The 19,728-nt window shown below is 40.4% G+C and overlaps 1 protein-coding gene across 1 annotated transcript in view; it reads right to left on the bottom strand.

Moving 5' to 3' along the window:
• Window positions 1-3,548: 3,548 nt before the first annotated feature.
• Window positions 3,549-19,728, bottom strand: part of UBE2H (ubiquitin conjugating enzyme E2 H) — a 68,536-nt gene continuing 52,356 nt past the window's right edge. Inside the window, exons 4-7 of the mRNA XM_069765395.1 lie at window positions 19,355-19,394; window positions 17,622-17,674; window positions 11,743-11,871; window positions 3,549-6,191 (exon numbers count right to left, since the gene is read on the bottom strand). Coding sequence (XP_069621496.1) covers window positions 6,067-6,191; window positions 11,743-11,871; window positions 17,622-17,674; window positions 19,355-19,394 — 347 coding nt within the window. The 3' untranslated portion in view covers window positions 3,549-6,066. The remainder of the gene's footprint in view (window positions 6,192-11,742; window positions 11,872-17,621; window positions 17,675-19,354; window positions 19,395-19,728) is intronic.

Below are 19,728 nucleotides of genomic sequence, written 5' to 3'. Positions count from 1 at the left end.
CCATGGTTCCTGTGTCCCCCAATGAGAGGCGATAAAGAAATGAAGTTTTAATTGCTCATTATTGCATTATATTGCAATGTTGCAGCGACCAAAAAAAGAAAAAAAAGAAACAAAAATAGAATTCTGGCATATTGATTTTTCTTGTTACGCCGTTTACCGAGCGGATTCTTATATCTTGATAGATCGGGCGTTTCTGAACAAATTGGTCATACCAAATGTGTAATTTTTTTTTTGCTTGTCCGTTTTATTTTGAATGGAGCAAATAGGGATGTGATTTGCAGCAGATCCGCAGCGGTTTTGACGCTGTGGAATCGCAGCTGTTTTCCATAGGTTTACATGGTTCTGTAAACTCCTGGAAAACAAAATCCGCAGTGCACATGCTGCAGAAAAACCGCACGGAAACATAGCGTTGTCTATTCCGCAGCATGTCAATTCTTAGTGCGGATTCCGCAGTGGTTTACACCTGCTCCATAATAGGAATCTGCACAAAAACCCGCAAAAACACTAGCGTTGTCTATTCCGCAGCATGTCAATTCTTAGTGCGGATTCCGCAGCGGTTTACACCTGCTCCATAATAGGAATCCGCACAAAAACCCGCAAAAACACAGTAATTCTGCGGTAATTCCGCAGGTAATCTGCAGTGCGTAGCCTTAATTTTCTTTTTTTTTCCTTTTCACTTGCATTAATACTCTCCATGTTAGGGCAGAGACAGACTGCCGTATTTCTCGTGCAAGAATTGCATCGTAATCCTCGTACTGGCTGTTTGCTCTCCTGACTTGAGCTTGACAGCTGCATAGAAATACATCATTCTGTCTTGCTCAGGTCAGAAGAGGAGCCAGGCCAGTCCATGGAGTGCAATGCGATTCTCGCACGAGAAGTACAGCAGTCCGTCTTTGCCTTTAGACTAGAAGCTGTAATCAACTGACCGCTTGGTATACACATAGCAGGGCTGCAGCCCTGCTATGTGTAACAAAAATACTCCTTTGCCATGACCACCACCCACAGGGCAATGACAACCACAGCGGTCTCCCGCAGACCATGAGTTGTCATGCTAACCCATCATGCCCGGCGATAATGTAACAAAGGTGCTGATGGGCAGAGCTAATACGAGTATCCAATTTGCACAAGTTAAAGGGAACCTGTCACCCCGGTTTTTCAGTACGAGATAAAAATACTGTTAAATAGGGCCTGAGCTGTGCGTTACTATAGTGTATTTTGTGTACCCTGATTCCACCCCAAAGCTGCCGAAATAACTTACCAAAGTCGCCGTTTTCGCCTGTCAATCAGGCTGGTCAGGTCAGATGGGCGTGGAGACATCGCTGGTTCTTCCTTTAGATCTTGCATATATTTCCGTTGGTGGCGTAGTGGTTTGCGCATGCCCATCTTCTGAATCCACTGGGCATTAGAAGAAAAAACGCGTGATCGGCGCTATTTCCCTGGTGATCTGTGGGGGCGGCCATCTTCCTGAGGCCGCGCGTGCGCATATGGAGTCCTCTGCTGCCCGGGGCTTCAGGAAAATGGCCGCGGGATGCCGCACGTGCGCAGATGGAGATCGGGGCGGCCATTTTCCTGAAGCCGGGTTCACATCTCAACTTCAGGAAAATGGCCGCCGCGATCTCCATCTGCGCAGGCGCGGCATCCCGCGGCCATTTTCCTGAAGCCCCGGGCAGCAGAGGACTCCATATGCGCACGCGCGGCCTCAAGAAGATGGCCGCCCCCACAGATCACCAGGGAAACAGCGCCGATCGCGCGTTTTTCTTCTCCTGCCCAGTGGATTCAGAAGATGGGCATGCGCAAACCACTACGCCACCACCACAGGCGAAAACGGCGACTTTGGTAAGTTATTTCGGCAGCTTAGGGGTGGAATCAGGGTACACAAAATACACTATAGTAACGAACAGCTCAGGCCCTATTTAACAGTATTTTTATCTCGTACTGAAAAACAGGGGTGACAGGTTCCCTTTAAATGCCGTTTGAGCCACACCTGCAGGTATGGGGTCAATAAGCAGGTTGCAGCGGCCACAGAAAGACCAGGTGCCGGGCTACCGGCAGCCTCAAAGTTTAATCTGTAGAAGAATGGCTTCAGTCACTGCCCTCTACATATTAAGCGCCAGCTTTAAACCTTTCACAACATATGATGAGGTAAACTTGTGCCATATCCCTGCCTTTCATGTTGACTTGCAGGTTCAGGCTATGTGCACACGTTGCGGATTAAGCTTAGGAATTTCTGGTGCGGATTCTGCCTCTCCTGGCAGAAAACTCCGCTGCGGATTTGTCGCTTTTTTGTGCGGTTCCGCAGTGTTTGTGCTGCGGTTTTCTTGCGGATTTGCTGCGTTTTTTACCCCTGCAGTTTTCTATAATGAAATGGGTACAGAAACGCTGCAGATTCACAAAAAAGTAGTGACATGCTACTTCTTTTAAACCGCAGCGTTTCAGCAGCGGATTTTCCGCAAAGTGTGCACAGCATTTTTTTTTCTCATTGATTTACATTGTACTGTATATCAATTGCGGATCTGCAGAGTTTCTGCACCTCAAAAAACGCTGCAGATCCGCAGAGAATCCGAAACGTGTGCACATACCCTTAATGGAACCTGCCACCTCAAATTGGCGGGATATGTAAATGCCTTTTTTCCGGTCCGATGGGCGGCGTTTCGTCTTCATTTATCCACCCCATCCATCCGTTGTCCGCAATATGTTTGAGAATTAGAGTACTTGTCCTCCATAGTTTGCGCGAGCGCAATACAATCTTCGCTCGCGCAGCATGCTTTGCCCAACTGCGGGCAAAGCCGAAAAGCATTACTGCGCATGCGCCCGTGCACTATGTCCTAGGACACAGCGAAATACCTCCGGGACATAATGCGCGGGTGCATGCCCAGTAATGCTTTTCAGCTTTGCCCGCAGTTGCGCACGCGCGAACTAGGGAGGAGAAGTACTCTAATTCTCGAACATATTGCGGACAACAGGGACGGATGGGGTGAAGAAATGAAGATGAAACGCCACCCGTTGGACCGGAAAAAAGGCATTTACATATCCCACCAATTTGAGGTGACAGGTTCCCTTTAAGTCTGCATCTTTCCCAGCACATGATGGCCGATTTAAATCAGACATCACATGCCTTTTACAGCCACAGGTGGAGTGGAGCAGAGCCTGCAATTTGACTGCAGGATTTAACAGGCGACAGCAGGGAGGCATGTAATTCCACACTCCCATCAGCGTGCCCATGTGATCGCAGGGCACCAGTAGGTTATCTTGAGAGGCAGACCTCGAGCTGTCACTATGATCCTTCTGTGAAAACCTGTACACCACAAGCGATCAGACGAAGTGCTATTAAATACAGTAAAAAGTGACGAAAAAAAGTTACAAAATATGAAAAAAGCTCAAGTCATCCCTTTTGCCCCATTAAAATCACCACAATTTATTTAAAAAAAACAAAAAACACACATTTGGTGTCACCAAATAGTTCTTAAAAATTTATACAAGATAAATTATTCTGATCGGTAAACCGCGTATCAAGACAAAAAAAAATGCAATTCTGATTTTGTTTTAAAAAAAAAACAAAAAAAAAAACCTACCACAAAATGCTATTAGTAGAAAGAAAAGTCAGCCCAGAAAATAAGTCCTCACACAGCACCATGTCCCCAAAAATTTGAATTTTACAGCAGCTCTCAGAAAATGGTGACAAAAGCAAATATCTTTATTTATTTATGTAATTTCTGAATAGTTTGCCATTTTAAAAACCTGGTATCTGTGTACTCGAGTTGACCTTGAGAAACATATTGCCAGGTCAGTTTTGCCCATATAATGAGCTTGGTAAATAAAAAACACACGGAAAAAAAAACTATTGTGAAATTGCACTTTTTTGCAACTTCAACACACTTGGAATTTTTCCAGTACAATATGTGGTAGAATAAATGGTGTAATTTAAAAATAAAACTCCTGCAAAAGAAACAAACAAAGAACAAGCCCTCCTACAGCTATATTGATGGGGAGGGGGAAAAGTTATGAATCTTGGAAAGGGAGGAAAAAACAAACAATGGAAAATTGCCATGTGATGAAGGGGTTAACCACACCCTGCCACTGGCTGACAAAAAGAATGTAGCACGTATATCTGCAGTCATCAGCGCACACACAGTTGCCAGAGGGGCCAAATCTGGCAAGTTGCAATATATACACACATACATACACATACATATATATACACACACACACACAAGTTTTTCAAAGTCTCCGTTTGTTGTCATTCAATAGGAATCTTCATTGTTTACTTCCAGGTGATATAAATCGGACCATGGTTATCGGATACCTATGCAGATCTGATACATATACTGTGACTAAATCTTTCACAATGTTTAGAAGACATTACAAGGAGGTGCTCGGAGAAGTAATCCAAGCTGGTCATCATCTTATGACGAGTTGAAGCCTGAAGAAAAAAAGAAAAACAATCAAGACATCTTAGCAATTGTATAGAAAAAGCAAGTATGTCAGACCGAGGAGCAACATCGTGAATGAGCATAACTTATCTGCTCACTCAATGGGACACAGACCACGAGGGAAAAAAGCTCAGCCTGGAGAGCAAAGTCTCTGCTCTCTGCTGAAAACGGCCAACGTGACAGTACACTGCAGAGCGACTTTTTACCTCTAGGCACTGTAGTAAACAGGTCAGTGAGTAGATAAGTGAAGTAAAGTGACAGAGCTTGGTCTGCATCTTCAGTGCATGTGGGACAACAATGACAACTTTCCTTCAGAGAGGTGAGGACTCAACCCCAATACTGTACATAAGGGTCCAAGAGTGCTGTGATGCTTCTATTTCTCACAACAGGCCCAATTTTGTTTAATATTCCCAGTGAGAGCAAAAAGATCAGAGAGCTCTAATGTTGCCAGTGTATCTAGTATGAGGAGGGGAGGAAAATACAAAATTGCAAGGAGAAATTTTACTGCAATTAGAAAAAAAACGTCATGTATTTAGAAACCTTGGCATATATGTCTTAACTGTGGGCTTAACTGAACGGTAAACCTTGAAAGCATGCTAAACTGCAGAGGAATTCCTAATTAACAAGTCGATTTTGATTGGTTGGTAGTGTAAAGATGCTGTGGTCACACCAGTACAAACGAGAGCTGAAAAACCGTGAATATGACACATTTGAAGTTGTCTCTATATTTGAAAGTAAATTAAGTCATACAATTCACCACCCTCTTTCTCTAAAAGGGAAACAATAGCAATGGGTCACTTCACCACTGGTTTTGCACACCCCCAAACCCATCTCCAAATGAATCAAATCCTTCAAGATGGAGCAAGTCACCATATTAGCAAATTAAACATTGTCATATTCTCAGCCCTCCTGGCTTTAAAAGAAGGGTGGGTGGTAAATAAACTTTAAAAAAGGGAAAAAAAAAAAAAAAAAAATTAAAAACGGACAGGCATGTATGAAACCCATTCAAGGGGGGGGGGGGGAGGGAGGGTCATTTTAAGTTGTTTTGCTTTCTTTGAAACTAAATCTGAATTTAAAAAAAAAAAAAAAACGGGGAAGGACAAGGGCAACACCAACCGGTGCCCCCCAAAAGCACACATTCCATGGAAGTTTGTATTCCCAAGGTTTTTTTTTTTTCTTTGTGCACAAATTGCCTCAATGTACACCGTATGGTTTTACAGAATGTACTATTCCAGCAGAGTCCGAGGCATGATCCACTTGGCAGGGCGTTGATAAAAAGGACAAAACTACTTGAAAACTACGTATCACAGCAGTCAGAATTGTTATTTGTTTGCTATATTTGTGGTCTTTTTCCTCAGTTCAAGTAGCATACAACGTTGGACTGCTGAACTCATGCACACAGCTACCAAAATGGAATGTGGGGAAAGGGGCACACGCTATGCACATTGGGTTGCAAAATGATCAGGAAAATCAAGACCTAAAGGGTGATGATATATCAATGCTATTATTCATAAAAACCTTGTTTAGTAATAAAAAAAATTGCTTTGTTTAAATATGAATATTATAGTCTGCTTCTCAGGGTTAGGAAATAAGTCTTTGTATTTGTTTTTCGCTTCCGAAAAGCAGATTGTATCTACTACAACTCCATGTCCTGGGCTTCATCTTCCGAGAAGTCAGACATTGAGCTTTCAGATGAGCTATCGCCTGTGCGCTCTTCTTGTTCTTTAAGCGCCTCCTCTGTTGCATATTTCTGGATGTACTCTAGACATTAAGAGAAGAAACGCAAAGCATTAACTCTGGAGCACGCTTTCATGGTCAGTACATTAAAGAGAAAACTTCCTTTAATAACTTGTGATGTCAATAAAAAACAGGACCTGTCCTCAAAAACTTTGTTCCCTTTCCCAAGTTTTCTAATACAGGTTCTTCTCACAAAATCAGAATATCAAAAAGTTAATTTCAGTTCTTCAATACAAAAAGTGAAACGCATATTGGAGTAATTACAATGTGATCTATTTCAAGTGTTTATTTCTGTTAATGTTGATTGTGGCTTTAAACTTTATAACATCAGCTTGAAAAATGATTATAAAATCCGAAATGTTGGCCTACTGAAATGTATGTTCAGGAAATGCGCTCAATACTTGGTCGGGGTTCCTTTTGCATCAATTACTGCATCAATGCAGAGTGGCATGAAGACGATCAGTCTGTGGCACTGCTGAGGTGTTATGGAAGCCCAGGTCGCTTTGATAGCAATCTTCAGCTTGTCTGCATTGTTGGGTCTGCCATCTCATCTTCCTCTTGACAATACCCCATAGATTCTCTGTGGGGTTAAGATCAGGTGAGTTTGCTGACCAATCAAGCACAGTGATACTGTGGTTTTTAAACCAGGTATTGATACTTTTGACAGTGTGGACAGGTGCCAAGTCCTTCTGGAGAATGAAATTTCCATCTCCAAAAAGCTTGTCGGCAGAGGGAAGCATGAAGTGCACTAAGATTTCCTGGTAGACGGCTGCTCTGACTTTGGTCTTGATAAAACACAGTGGACCTACGCCAGCAGATGACATGGCTCCCCAAACCACTGATTGTGGAAATGTCACACTAGACCTCCAGCAGCTTGGATTGTGTACCTCTCCATTCTTGCTTCAGACTCTGAGATCTTGATTTCCAAATGAAATGCAAAACTTACTTTCATCTGAAAACAACACCTTAGACCACTGAGCAACAGTCCAGTTCTTTTTCTCCTTGACCCAAGTAAGACGCTTCTGGTGTTGTCTATTGGTCATGAGTATCTTGACACAAAGAATCCAACACTTAGTCCATGCTCTGGATAGATAACCTAAAAAAATATTTACTGACAAACCAATCATAAATTTAATAAAATAATTTTATTTGTTAAAAAAGGACATGTACACAACAAATAACATTCGTTTAATTTTATTATTGTATGTGACAGTATCCAAATATACGAAAAATTGGTTAAAAAATAAAATACAACAAGTATGCGAGGGGGCTAGGGCACGCAGAAACTGATTGGCAACAATTTAATAAGAATAATATCCAACATCAATTAAATATACAAAGTAATACAAGAAATCTTGATAATTGATGAAAAAATAACAATATGGCTGACCAAAACCAAATAAATATAACCTTATACAATAAAATTATGATAACAAATAAATAATATTTAATAATTCTTGTGATAATATGGGCAACATTTGAATTAGTCCACACACCTGATCATTACCAATAGATCTATGTAATTAATACAATCGGCAATATGATGAGAAATAGGGGAAATTAAATAGGAATTGATACAAAATATGTGTTATAAAATAAAATGTGTGCAAAAAGAAAAAATAAATAAACTAAGTGTAAATCAATCCTGAAAACTACAATATGTGTAAAAGATTTAAATAATAAAGTGTTTTAAAAGTGAAACTATGAATGAATAAAAAACTATAATAATAATAATATATATATATATAACACTTAATGCGTGCAGTAAAACTGAGTATAAGTATAATAGTGTTAATTCATATACTGAAAATAACCGTGTAAAAATCTGTGCAAATAAAGGGAATGTATGGGAATCTCAACACTAGCCGATGGTAGCCCCCGAGTATACAAGGATGCTGATAGCGTAACAATGTAATGAACAAGTTTGTGGATATACCCTGACGAAGCGGTTGCGAAACGTGCGTTGGTGTGGTGTGTGCGGGGGCTGCGGCACGCATATCTGGTTGGTAACGGCTGAGCTTACTTTATTTTTATTTTTATTATATGTACGCCTTTCTTATTTCTGTATAGGTATATCCACAAACTTGTTCATTACATTGTTACGCTATCAGCATCCTTGTATACTCTGGGGCTACCATCGGCTAGTGTTGAGATTCCCATACATTCCCTTTTTTTGCACAGATTTTTACATGGTTATTTTCAGTATATGAATTAACACTATTATACTTATACTCAGTTTTACTGCACGCATTAAGAGTTAATATATATATATATTTTTTTTATTCATTCATAGTTTCACTTTTAAAACACTATTATTTAAATCTTTTACACATATTGTAGTTTTCAGGATTGATTTACACTTAGTTTATTTTTTCTTTTTGCACACATTTTATTTTATAAACACATTTTGTATCAATTCCTATTTAATTTCCCCTATTTCTCATCATATTGCCGATTGTATTAATTACATAGATCTATTGGTAATGATCAGGTGTGTAGACTAATTCAAATGTTGCCCATATTATCACAAGAATTATTAAATATTATTTATTTGTTATCAATTTTATTGTATAAGGTTATATTTATTTGGCTTTGGTCAGCCATATTGTTATTTTTTCATCAAATATCAAGATTTCTTGTATTACTTTGTATATTTAATTGATGTTGGATATTATTCTTATTAAATTGTTGCCAATCAGTTTCTGCGTGCCCTAGCCCCCTCGCATACTTGCTGTATTTTATTTTTTAACCAATTTTTCGTATATTTGGATACTGTCGCATACAATAATAAAATTAAAAGAATGTTATTTGTTGTGTACATGTCCTTTTTTAACAAATAAAATTATTTTATTAAATTTATGATTGGTTTGTCAGTAAATATTTTTTTAGGTTATATATCTTTTGAATAATATTTACTAAATTGGTCACACATTATATTTTGGTATTTCTTTTCTATATAGGATTTCTTTTCATGCCCTGGATAGGTCTGTGTGTGGTGGCTCTTGAAGCAATTACTCCAGCAGCAGTTCACACCTTGTGAACCTCCCCAAATATTTGAATGGCCTTTTCTTAATCCTTTCAAGGCTCTGGTTATCCCGGTTGCTTGTGCACCTTTTTCTACCACACTTTTTCCTTCCACTCAACTTTCCATTAATATACTTGGATACAGCACTCTGAACAGCCAGCTTCCTTAGCAATCACCTTTTGTGGCTTACCCTCCTTGTGGAGTGTGTCAATGACTGCCTTCTGGTCATCTGTCAAGTCAGCAGTCTTCCCCATGATTGTGGACCCTGCTGAAAGAGACTAAGGGACCTTTTTAAATGCTTAGGAAGTCTTTGCAGGTGTTTGTTGATTATTCTAATTTACCGAGATAATGGCTTTTGGGTTTTCATTGGCTGTAAGCCATAATCATCAACCTTAACAGAAAAACACTTGAAATAGATCGCCCTGTTTGTACTGACTAAACAGGGGGAAAGGCAAAACCAAAACAATCGACCATAAAGTCCATGGGTATAAAAATATGAAAAATCTTTATTAAACAGTACATAGAGCAGGTGAGGAAAGTGCACCAAAAAAGTAAAAACCACTATACAGATGCACGACTACTACGAGAGCACATGGAGCCAGGGAACCGCAGTGCATACTGTTTAACAACCTTGCCTCTGTCTACAGCTACATTATGATAATTTGCAGATATGTTTGCATGCTATAATTGGTTTCTACCTTGATTAGTCCCTACTATGGGAGTGGAAATCCTTGCTATGATTTTAATTTTAATGTGATAGGCATGGTTCCCTGGCTGTGTGCTCTTGTATTCGTGCACCTGTATAGTGGTTTGTACTTTTTTGGTGCACTTTTCCTCACCTGCTCTATGTACTCTATTTAATAAAGATTTTTCATATTTTTATACCCATGGACTTTATGGTCGTTGTAACGGGGTCTACTAAGCTGGGGTACCTCTTTCAGTACCACCCCGTGTTTCAGGAAGTCCACTCTGCTTTTGCTAGATTTTGAATGAAGGAAGCTGGCAGGAATTTCTTAATTACATGAGAGCATATAAAAGCTGACTGCTTCTCCACGTATTAACAGTCCAAGAACAACCTTTATTTACAGCACACAGAATATATAACACAGATACACAGGGCAGGCCAATAGGAACACAGCAGGCCAGACCTACATTACAATAGCCGCAGGGGGCCGGAGCCTGCCAATATTTACTGTGGGAATTACAAAGGTGGGGGGAGATCAGAAAGAGAATATCTTGTCCAGGGGCGCAGCCTGTGGACTGATGCATTTCACATGGAAACTATTATACATACATATACTGCATAACATTCTTGGTGCGGGGGGGGGGGGGGGTTCTGGAACAGTCGTTTGTTTTGGTTTTGCCTTCCCCCCTGTTGCTTGACTAGTTAGTTAGTTACTAGTTATTCTTTGTCCACCATTTTGATCAGCAGATATTTATCTCTATTCAGTAAATCTCTTGGGCACTTGTCATGCTGATTTATATTATATAGTCATTACAATAAATAAAAAAAGCTCACAAAATAGGAGTTTCACTTTTTATATTGAACTGAAATAAAATAACTTTCTGATGATATTCTAGTTTTGTGAGAAACACCTGTATTCTCTTTAAATTCTCATTGTTAACCTATGTTAACATTTAAAGGCTAAGTGCATTTCGTACAAATAGTGTGCTGTGTGTGCAGTATAATAAATAAAATTTTTAAATCACTTCCATTTGGGAGGGATGAAGAGTGCTTTATAAAACACAAGAGGTTTTCCCATTATAAACTGGTTAAGAACCTTAAGAGGGGCCATTCAGTGACCAAGTTTTTCCCAAACTAGTTGATAATGTGCTGATCAGTGGGTGTCCCATCACGGAGATCCACATCAATTGTGGAATTTCTGTCCCTAACCAGATTAAAAGTACTTTAAATCATCTAGTATCCTGTTTATAGGCGATAAAGGCTTTTTCTGGCTAAAAAAGAGTTTAGCACATTAAATGCAGAGTGTAGATCCATGCACATGATTTATTTATTTATTTTTTTGTGTTCGCGATACATTTGGTAATACATCATACGAGTAAGTACTCATTAATACAGACTTACTTACAGCTCTGTATGAGTTCAAGTTGTGCGAGGCTAATTCCATCCGAGTCAGTCAGTAAAAACCAGTTGTGGCTGCTCCTGGCAGGTTGTGTTAAGGAGATCTTCCAGGCCAGATGTCAAAATCAATTCATAAGCCACATCAAGACTCCTACAGTTACCAATGCTCCATGGTGCTGCACCGAGTCATGATGCCACCCAGTGGTAAAGTTACTGTAGTAACTAGGGGCCATGCAGTCTCCCCTAATGGAAACTACCGTATACAGTCATTAAGCCAACTTGCCTAACTGACCTGGTGCAGGTGGTAACTGCGCCAGTGTTTACCCTTTTGCATTATGAGGTTTTTTTTAGTTTTAGGAAGGGAGTTGTGCTAATTGCTGTTGAAACTATGTGCTTTTTTCGGTTAAGTTTACACACATTTTATAAAAGTTACACTATCCTTCCATTTCTTAGAATTACACATTTACCTTTAATTTTCTGTTTGTACTCCTCTGGTCGATGCAGATACATTGCTGCAGCATCTCCATTAAGTGGATCTATTGGATTGGGGTAGGCCAGCAGCTGGGGCAAAAAGGACTCAAATATATTGGTAAGATCTGCAATATTTATATTAAAAAAAAAAAAAAAAGTTAGACATCCTGATTACACTTTTCCAGAGTTCAATTTAGTTAAAAGATTATTGCTCTGTCTCAAAAATGTCAAAATTGCTTTGCCTGAATCACCAAGTGGCACACTGAGTTTGGGCACACTTCAAAGACGGGTCAGAAGGGCATAGTACATTATAAATACATGGTGGTGTTGTATATTTACACTATAATACAGGGCCTGCATGAGACTATTCAGTGCGTTGGCATCACACACTTTGTGAACTTGTACTCCATTTGTATGGGGTAGGGGCTCATTCCAATGCTATTTTACAATATTACAATTTACAAAGTAAATGTATTTCTAATGGTGCTACTGATATGAAATCATCAACAGACGTCGGTAACAACCAACCCACCCAATCTACACAGGGAAAATTCAAACCATAGAGGTACATAAAGTTGTGTGTAATTATGAGAATAGACATGGAAAAAGTATTCAACGCATTTATTTAGCACTTTGTACAAAAGCCTTGGTTGGTGATGACAGATTCAAGATGCCTCCTGCATGGAAAAACTAGTCATATGCATGCATTGCAGGTGTAATTTTGGCCCATTGTTCCACACAAATACCTTTCAAATCCTGATGGTCCAGTTGGCTCCTTCTATGAAAGCTTGAATTTTAGTGTTTTCCACAAGTTTTCTATTGGATTCAGGTCAGGTGATTTGCTGGGCCAATCTAGCAGCTTTATTTTCTCAAACCAGTTGAGAGTTTCCTTGGCTGTGTGTTTGGGATCATTTGTTTTGCTGAAATGTCCACCCTAGCTTCATCTTCATCATCCTGGTAGATGGTTGCAGATTTTTATCAAGAAAGTCTAGGTACATCTGTCTATTCATCCTTCCTTTAATTATATGAAGTTTGCCAGTTACGTATGCTGAAAAAACAGCCCCACACCATCATGTTCCTACCTCCAAACTTCACTGGCGGTATGATGTTTTTGAAGTAATGTGCAGTACCTTTTGGCCTCAATACATGGTGTGCATTATGGCATCCAAAGAGCTCAATTTTGATCTCATCTGACCAGTCTATATTTCCCCCAATATTTCACAGCTTGACTAAATGTTGAGCAAACTTTAAACGTGCTTCAACATGCTTTTTGTTCAGCAATGGATTCCTGCATGCCGAGTGTGCATACAGGCCATGGAGGTTGAGTGCATTACTTATATTTTTCTTGGAAAAAAGAAAAAGTTGTACCTACCGATTCCAAGTCTTTCGGTAGCTTTACCAAGGTGGTTCTTTGTTATTGGACAACTCTTCTGAAAAAATCTTTCACTCCTGTCTGAAATCTTACGGGGAACACCTGGTTGTGGACGGTTTAGGCCATGTTCACACAGTGCGTTTTTTTCTGCGGAACCGCAGCGTTTTTGCCGCTGCGGTTCCGCAGCTGTTTTCCATGCAGGGTACAGTGTACTGTACCCTATGGAAAACAGGAACCACTGTGCACATGATGCGGGAATCGGGAAAAAAAGCCGCGCTGAATAGCCGCGGTAAAAAAGAAGTACCATGTCACTTTTTTCGGAGCCGCAGCGGTTCTGCACCCATTGACCTCCATTGTGAGGTCAAACCCGCAGTAAAACCCGCAGATGAAAAAAATATCTGCGGGTTTTACTGCGGTTTGTGGTGCCGAACCGCTGCAGCAGGAAGTGCGGGGAAGCGGGCGGAAGTGCGTGGGCGGAGTGTGGCTGCCCCCCCGTGCTCCGATCCCGCCCCCCGTGCTCCAATCCCACCGCCCCGTGCTCCGATGCCCCCCCCCCCCGTGCCCTAATCTCCCCCCCTTATACTTACCCGGCGTCCCGGTGTCCGTCCGGCCGTCTTCTCCCTGGGCGCCGCCATCTTGCAAAATGGCCGGCAGATTCGTTCCAAAGTGCATTTTGATCACTGAGATATAACCTATCTCAGTGATCAAAATAAAAAAAAATAGTAAATGACCCCCCCCCTTTGTCACCCCCATAGGTAGGGACAATAAAAAAAAATTAAGAATTTTTTTTTTTCCCCCACTAAGGTTAGGGGTAGGGTTAGGGGTAGGGTTAGGGGTAGGGTTAGGGGTAGGGTTAGGGGTAGGGTTAGGGTATTTTCAGCCATTTTAGCTGCATAGAAAACTGCATAAAAAAAAGGATCAAAAAAAGGATCAAAAAAGGACAAAAAAAAGGACCAAAAAAAGGACCTGCGTTTTCTGCCAAGAGCTGCAGTTTTTTAAAAAACAGTCCTGAAAAAAAAAGGATGGAAATCAGGAACGTGTGAACATACCCTTATAGTTAAATTATGTTTTTTCCACTCAGGATTATGATCCCAACATTTCTCACTGGAATCTTCAGTAGTTTAGAAATTCTTCTAGCAGTATAAACAGAAAGAAAGAATGCAGCACTCACCCTGTATCTTCAGCTAAATTTGTGTCCTTTATTTAGCACTTACGCCATAACAGACATTGTGCGGCAATGGCAGGAGTGCACGAGGGAGCGGGAGAGTGAAGAGACGGGACGACGGCTGTTTCGCACACAAGTGCTTCTACGGGTCCTTGTGAGCACTCCGTAGTGCACTCCTGCCGTTGCCGCACAATGTCGGTTATGGCGTAAGTGCTAAATAAAGGACACAAATTTAGCTGAAGATACAGGGTGAGTGCCGCATTCTTTCTTTCTGTTTATACTGCTTGGATTGTGCACCACCCACCGCATTCATTAGACCAAGTATATCCCATCCTATGAAGATCACAGGTTAATTTTTCAACATATCATACAGCTATCGGTGCCGGTCACACTTACTGTTCTCTTTGGACTTGTTAGAAATTCTTCTGTAACCAGTAAGTTTTGGAACAGTAAGGTTGAAAAGGTCTTGAGACAGCTCACTGCTTTTACCCATCATGAGAGGTTTCTTGTGTAGCACCATTAGAAGAGGTCACCTGTTGAACCACCTACTATTTTTCACTAAATGGCAGGATTGCTTTCTATTTACTGATAGCTTTCAGCTGGTGTCATGTTTTACCATGGATTTTTGCACTTCTCTTTCTTCATGTGTTAAATACTTTTTCCCAGTGTCCTTTCTCATTATTACACAACTTTATGGACATTTATGGTTTGATTTCTTTGCTTGTGTGGATTGGCTGTTCAGACATCTGGTGGTGAGAATTTCATGTCAATATCACCTTCACAAATATATCTGAAAATTGGTAATATGTTCCATACTTATTTCACTCCCTGTATTTAGTTAGTAATGAATGGTTCACAATTGGGTCAGCGTAATAAGTCTACTTCAACACAGTCAAGAGGCAGAAAGAGCCTTTCAAGAATTGTATAAAGCGGATGACAAACCCTACAGCAGTTGCAAGACCATCTATAAAAGAAAAAGCCATTCAGACACTGGAAACAGAAGGCTAGAACTGAAAGATGCTCATTAGCCATCTAAAAATGCAGTTACAAGAACTTGCTGGAAGCTTTGGACTTTTTCAATGTATAAATTAATGTAGCTCAATTAATCTGTTGGTGCAATTCACCCACTACATGAGGGAATCTGTACAAACACAGAGAGCTAGGGTGGGATAGACAACTTAAAGAAAAGGTTTTGATTTTAGCTGCATCTGACAGTGGAGCAATAGCATCAGTTGGCTAAATTATGCTTTCTTGTCTGTTTCTTTTTAGCACTTCTCAACCTCAAAATCAGGTTGCTCTTAATAAAACTGTAATTAAAAGAATTTGAGAATATTGCAAACTTAAGACAATAAAAACTGAGAATAATCAGCGTATGTTTAACTGACATGAGTAGTGGTCTTAAAGAATCCCATTCCATTATATCACTACTCCAGTGTTAAGAGCTATTGCTTTTTTTCTCATATGCCTATAAGTTTTTGCAGTAGGGACAACCAACTATTTTACAACAACTAAGTCTTTGCTTTACAAAATCATATTTTTCAGAGCTGCCCCTACACCAAATTACCTTTTTTTATAAACACCACCACATATATCAAACTACCTATCACTCATTCAGCAACCTATCAAAAAGTTGCACTCTATTACTGAATCAAAAAAGAAAAGGGGCATTTATACTGCAAGAGCATTGTGAACGCACAGTGTTAAAAACGTTTGTTTCACAATTATCTTGTTGTGTAAACAGGCTGCCAACCTGATGAACAAGCAGAACGCTTGCTTGTTAACTGGGCGAACTTCTCTATTGAGCAGAGTAAAATATAATCATCCTGAGCAAACAGGACTCACACTGCCGAGAACCGTGGCATCCTATGAGCACTGAACGATCAGTTTAGATAATGGTTTGGTGTCACGATACAATCTGTAAATTTATACAGGCAGACCAAAGCAGTTGGTTTATATGGATCTTGTCAACTACTTTTTCATTGACGACTCATCCTTAGCAAAGGTTATTAAGGTTGGCGGCTGAAAGTACTCTATTGTGGAGCTGCTCAGTCTTCTGATGGTGGCCGTGGCAGAATACTACACATCCGCCTCCTATTCAAATCAATAGGGGGCGGCTGTGTAGTACCCTGTCGCGGCCACTATCAGAAGACGGAGCAGTTCCACAATCGAGTAGTTCTGGCCAGTGGCCACTGCCAAGAACAGCTGATCGGTGGGGGTGCCAGATGTCGGATAGGTCATCAATGAAAAAGTAGTGGGCAACTTCTTTAAAAGCAGTTTGTCACGTCAGAGAATGCCATTAACCGGCAGATATAGGATTAATCTGTAGGTTATAAGAGTTATGAAGGTGCTTGGTCACTACTGAAAGTACAGCACCCAGGAGAAAATTAACCATTTCTCCAGGGAGCCTCCAGCTTTCATTCATGGAGGCGTGCCAGTGTGGCGACAATAATCGCTAACTATACTGGGAGCTGTAAACACATCCTGGCACTTTGACCGACAGCCTTGTGTCTGCAGTGCATCAGTGGAGAGCCAGCTGTCAGTTAAAGTGGCGGGGGGCGTGCTCACAGTATAGGGAGCAATGACTGTAGCCAGGCTAGCATGCCTGCATAACAAAGCCGGGGGGTTGCGCGAGAAAAAGTTAATTTTCTCCCAGGAGCCACACCTTCAGTACAGTCGCACCTCTACAGTGCTAATAGCCTGCAGATTAGTGTTATTCAACCCAAAAGGTTTTCCTCTACATTGCAGAATGCACTCATCAATTTAGACCTTTTAAATAAGTCTTTTTGTAAATACATACTGCTGCTATATGTGCCTGTGAGCAGCGCTATCACTGCTCGCTCAGTTGGCATCACGTGACCCTGGCTGCAGCCGCCACTGACATCCGCTGAGGTCATGTCAACTTCTGGACATCTCTCGATACACCCAGGCGTGACCCAGGAGCACGCACCCCTCCACCCCCGATTGACTGGGCTGAGTGGCAATTCACAGCCCAGTAACCAGTGCGCGCTTGCGGCCAGTGAACGCATAGGAGAGGGGAAAAGCCTGATTACTTACCGGTAATGCCCTTTTAATTAGCCACGACAGCACCCACATTGAGTGCGAGGGTGCTGTCGTGGCGAGGGGTAAAAAGTCAGATTACTTACCGGTAATGCCCTTTTAATGAGCCATGACAGCACCCTTTCACTCAATGTGGGTGCTGTCGTGGTGAAGGGTAAAAAGAATGCGCTGGATACTGGACTGTGACGTGTAAAGTGGTAGGTGCATTGTACAATGTAGTGAACCACCTCTTTAAATGTCGATTTGTTGCAAACAATTTTTTTTTTTTTTTAACACCTCACCGTACAGAGCTGTCCAGGTTTGATTGATGACATCTAGACACACTGTACCTGATCTGTGGAGAGGCAAAGCATTAGGACAACAATTATTGCACCAAATAGTCATCAAGAGCTCAGGTAACATTGCTAATAAAGTACAGTTAGACATTACCAACCTGTTAGCACAGTATTGCATAATACCAGAGAACACAATAAGCGAACTACATAATGCTACGCGTGTGATCATAAATATTAATGGCTGAGCTACTCTTTAACCAGTGTTCCTCAACTCAAGTTCTCACAACCCCGCCAACAAATTATGTTTTCAGGATTTGTTTTGCAGTGCATGATCTGTTGGTGGATCTTGAGGCCTGTATTTGATGCGGTGAGTGAAGCTTACGTGGCCCTACTGCTGTGGCAAAAAGCCACACAACTATTGTCGATTATAATGTCAAGCATGAGGATACAAAGGCTAAGGGCCCAAATCAAAGCAATTTCACCATACTTCTGGTGTAAATTGCTTGGAGTTTCCACACAAGTTTCTCCCAGTTCTGCCAAAATGGATAGATCTGGGTTGGGACAAAAGCGCATACACGGGGATGTGTGGTCTGACAAAATGAACAGAGCTAGGTCGGGATAGAAGCGAGGCAAGGGAGTGACACCTCAGCTCATCTAATTCAAGAGAAGATGTGGCGCTCCTTATGGCAGAAATCTTACTACGGCCATTGACTGCAGTAAGATGTAGTGTGGTGCTTGATACTGGTCAGATGCTCCTGAATCATTAAGAGGAGTTACTCCACCCAGCTCCCTCAAGACCGGTGTGAATATAGTCAGTCCTGACGAATAGAGGCCTATATGTTTTTTAGCATAGCACAGATTACTACATAGTGCCTGGAAGGTACACTGTGCCAGCAAATAATGCTTTAAACTCAGACTTCAGAGCTGAAATCTTAAAGAAACACAAGAAATATCTTATTTTTCTTTTAACACTGTATAAATCTGTGTGTATGCAATTAAAGTGCAATAAAATACATACCGATTGGCTTCCTCTGTTCACTCATGTGACAGCTGTTCCAAATCGTCACCTCACACTAGGGTTTAGGTGCGAACCAGTAGTTGCCTTCACAATATAAGTCTGGAATTTCTGAATGAGGCTTCACAAGCTTTCATTGTAAAAATGACTTCCATCTCACACCTCAACCCTATCATGTTCCAACAAGATGGAATGTCATTCAGGTGAGTGAGAAGAGGACCAAAGCTGGAAACTGTGGGAAGGCTATTGAGAAGTATTTTATTGTAGATTGTAAGCTCTCACGAGCAGGGTCGTCTTATTTTGCTTTAATTATTGTATTGTTAACGTTGTTACTTATGACTTTTGTGTTTGAAACTGTTAAACTGTAAAGCGCTGCGGAATATGTTGGCGCTATATAAATAAAGATTATTATTATAATTATTGCCAATATTCCATTTCTTGGGAGTGCTCCTTTAAAGTGAATGTAGCTCATGGATGCACTAAAGGGTGTAAGTAACTGGCATGTTCCAGAAATAATACATATATTGAAGTCAAATAGGATATGCAAAGAAATAGACAGTTTCTATTAAATATGATGTGCTAACGCAAAGAATTGAAAACAAAAAAAAAAAAAAAAAGAAAAGAAAAGTTTGATTACAAATAAAGTTCTCCATATACTGCAATAATTTTTCTTTAAAAGTTTTGCCATAACATTTAGACTATGGAAATTTCAAGGGCAACTTACGCTTCATCGATGTTGGGGTGAAATATTTTGTTCATAAATCCTAAAAAAAAAAAAAAAGGCAAAATATTTAAGAACCCTAGATTTGGCAAAATAAATACCTCCTTCACAGTTAAAAATGGTATGTAATACAACGGGACGTTGAGCACTTGCTGCAGCTAGAGCAGAGGTTTGTGCATGTTCTTCACACAGCTTTTGCCTTTAGGTGTCGTTTAACTTAAGTCGAACTTTTAGATTAATAGAAAAAAAAAGTGTAAGAAGAGAGGTTATATATACACATACACACATATATTTTATATACACACACTATATATATATATATATATATATATATATATATATATATATATATATATATATATATATATATATATATA

The sequence above is a fragment of the Ranitomeya imitator genome, chromosome 4, assembly GCF_032444005.1.
Source record: "Ranitomeya imitator isolate aRanImi1 chromosome 4, aRanImi1.pri, whole genome shotgun sequence".
NCBI classification, from domain to species: domain Eukaryota; kingdom Metazoa; phylum Chordata; class Amphibia; order Anura; family Dendrobatidae; genus Ranitomeya; species Ranitomeya imitator.
This window is presented reverse-complemented; position numbering and strand designations above follow the sequence as displayed.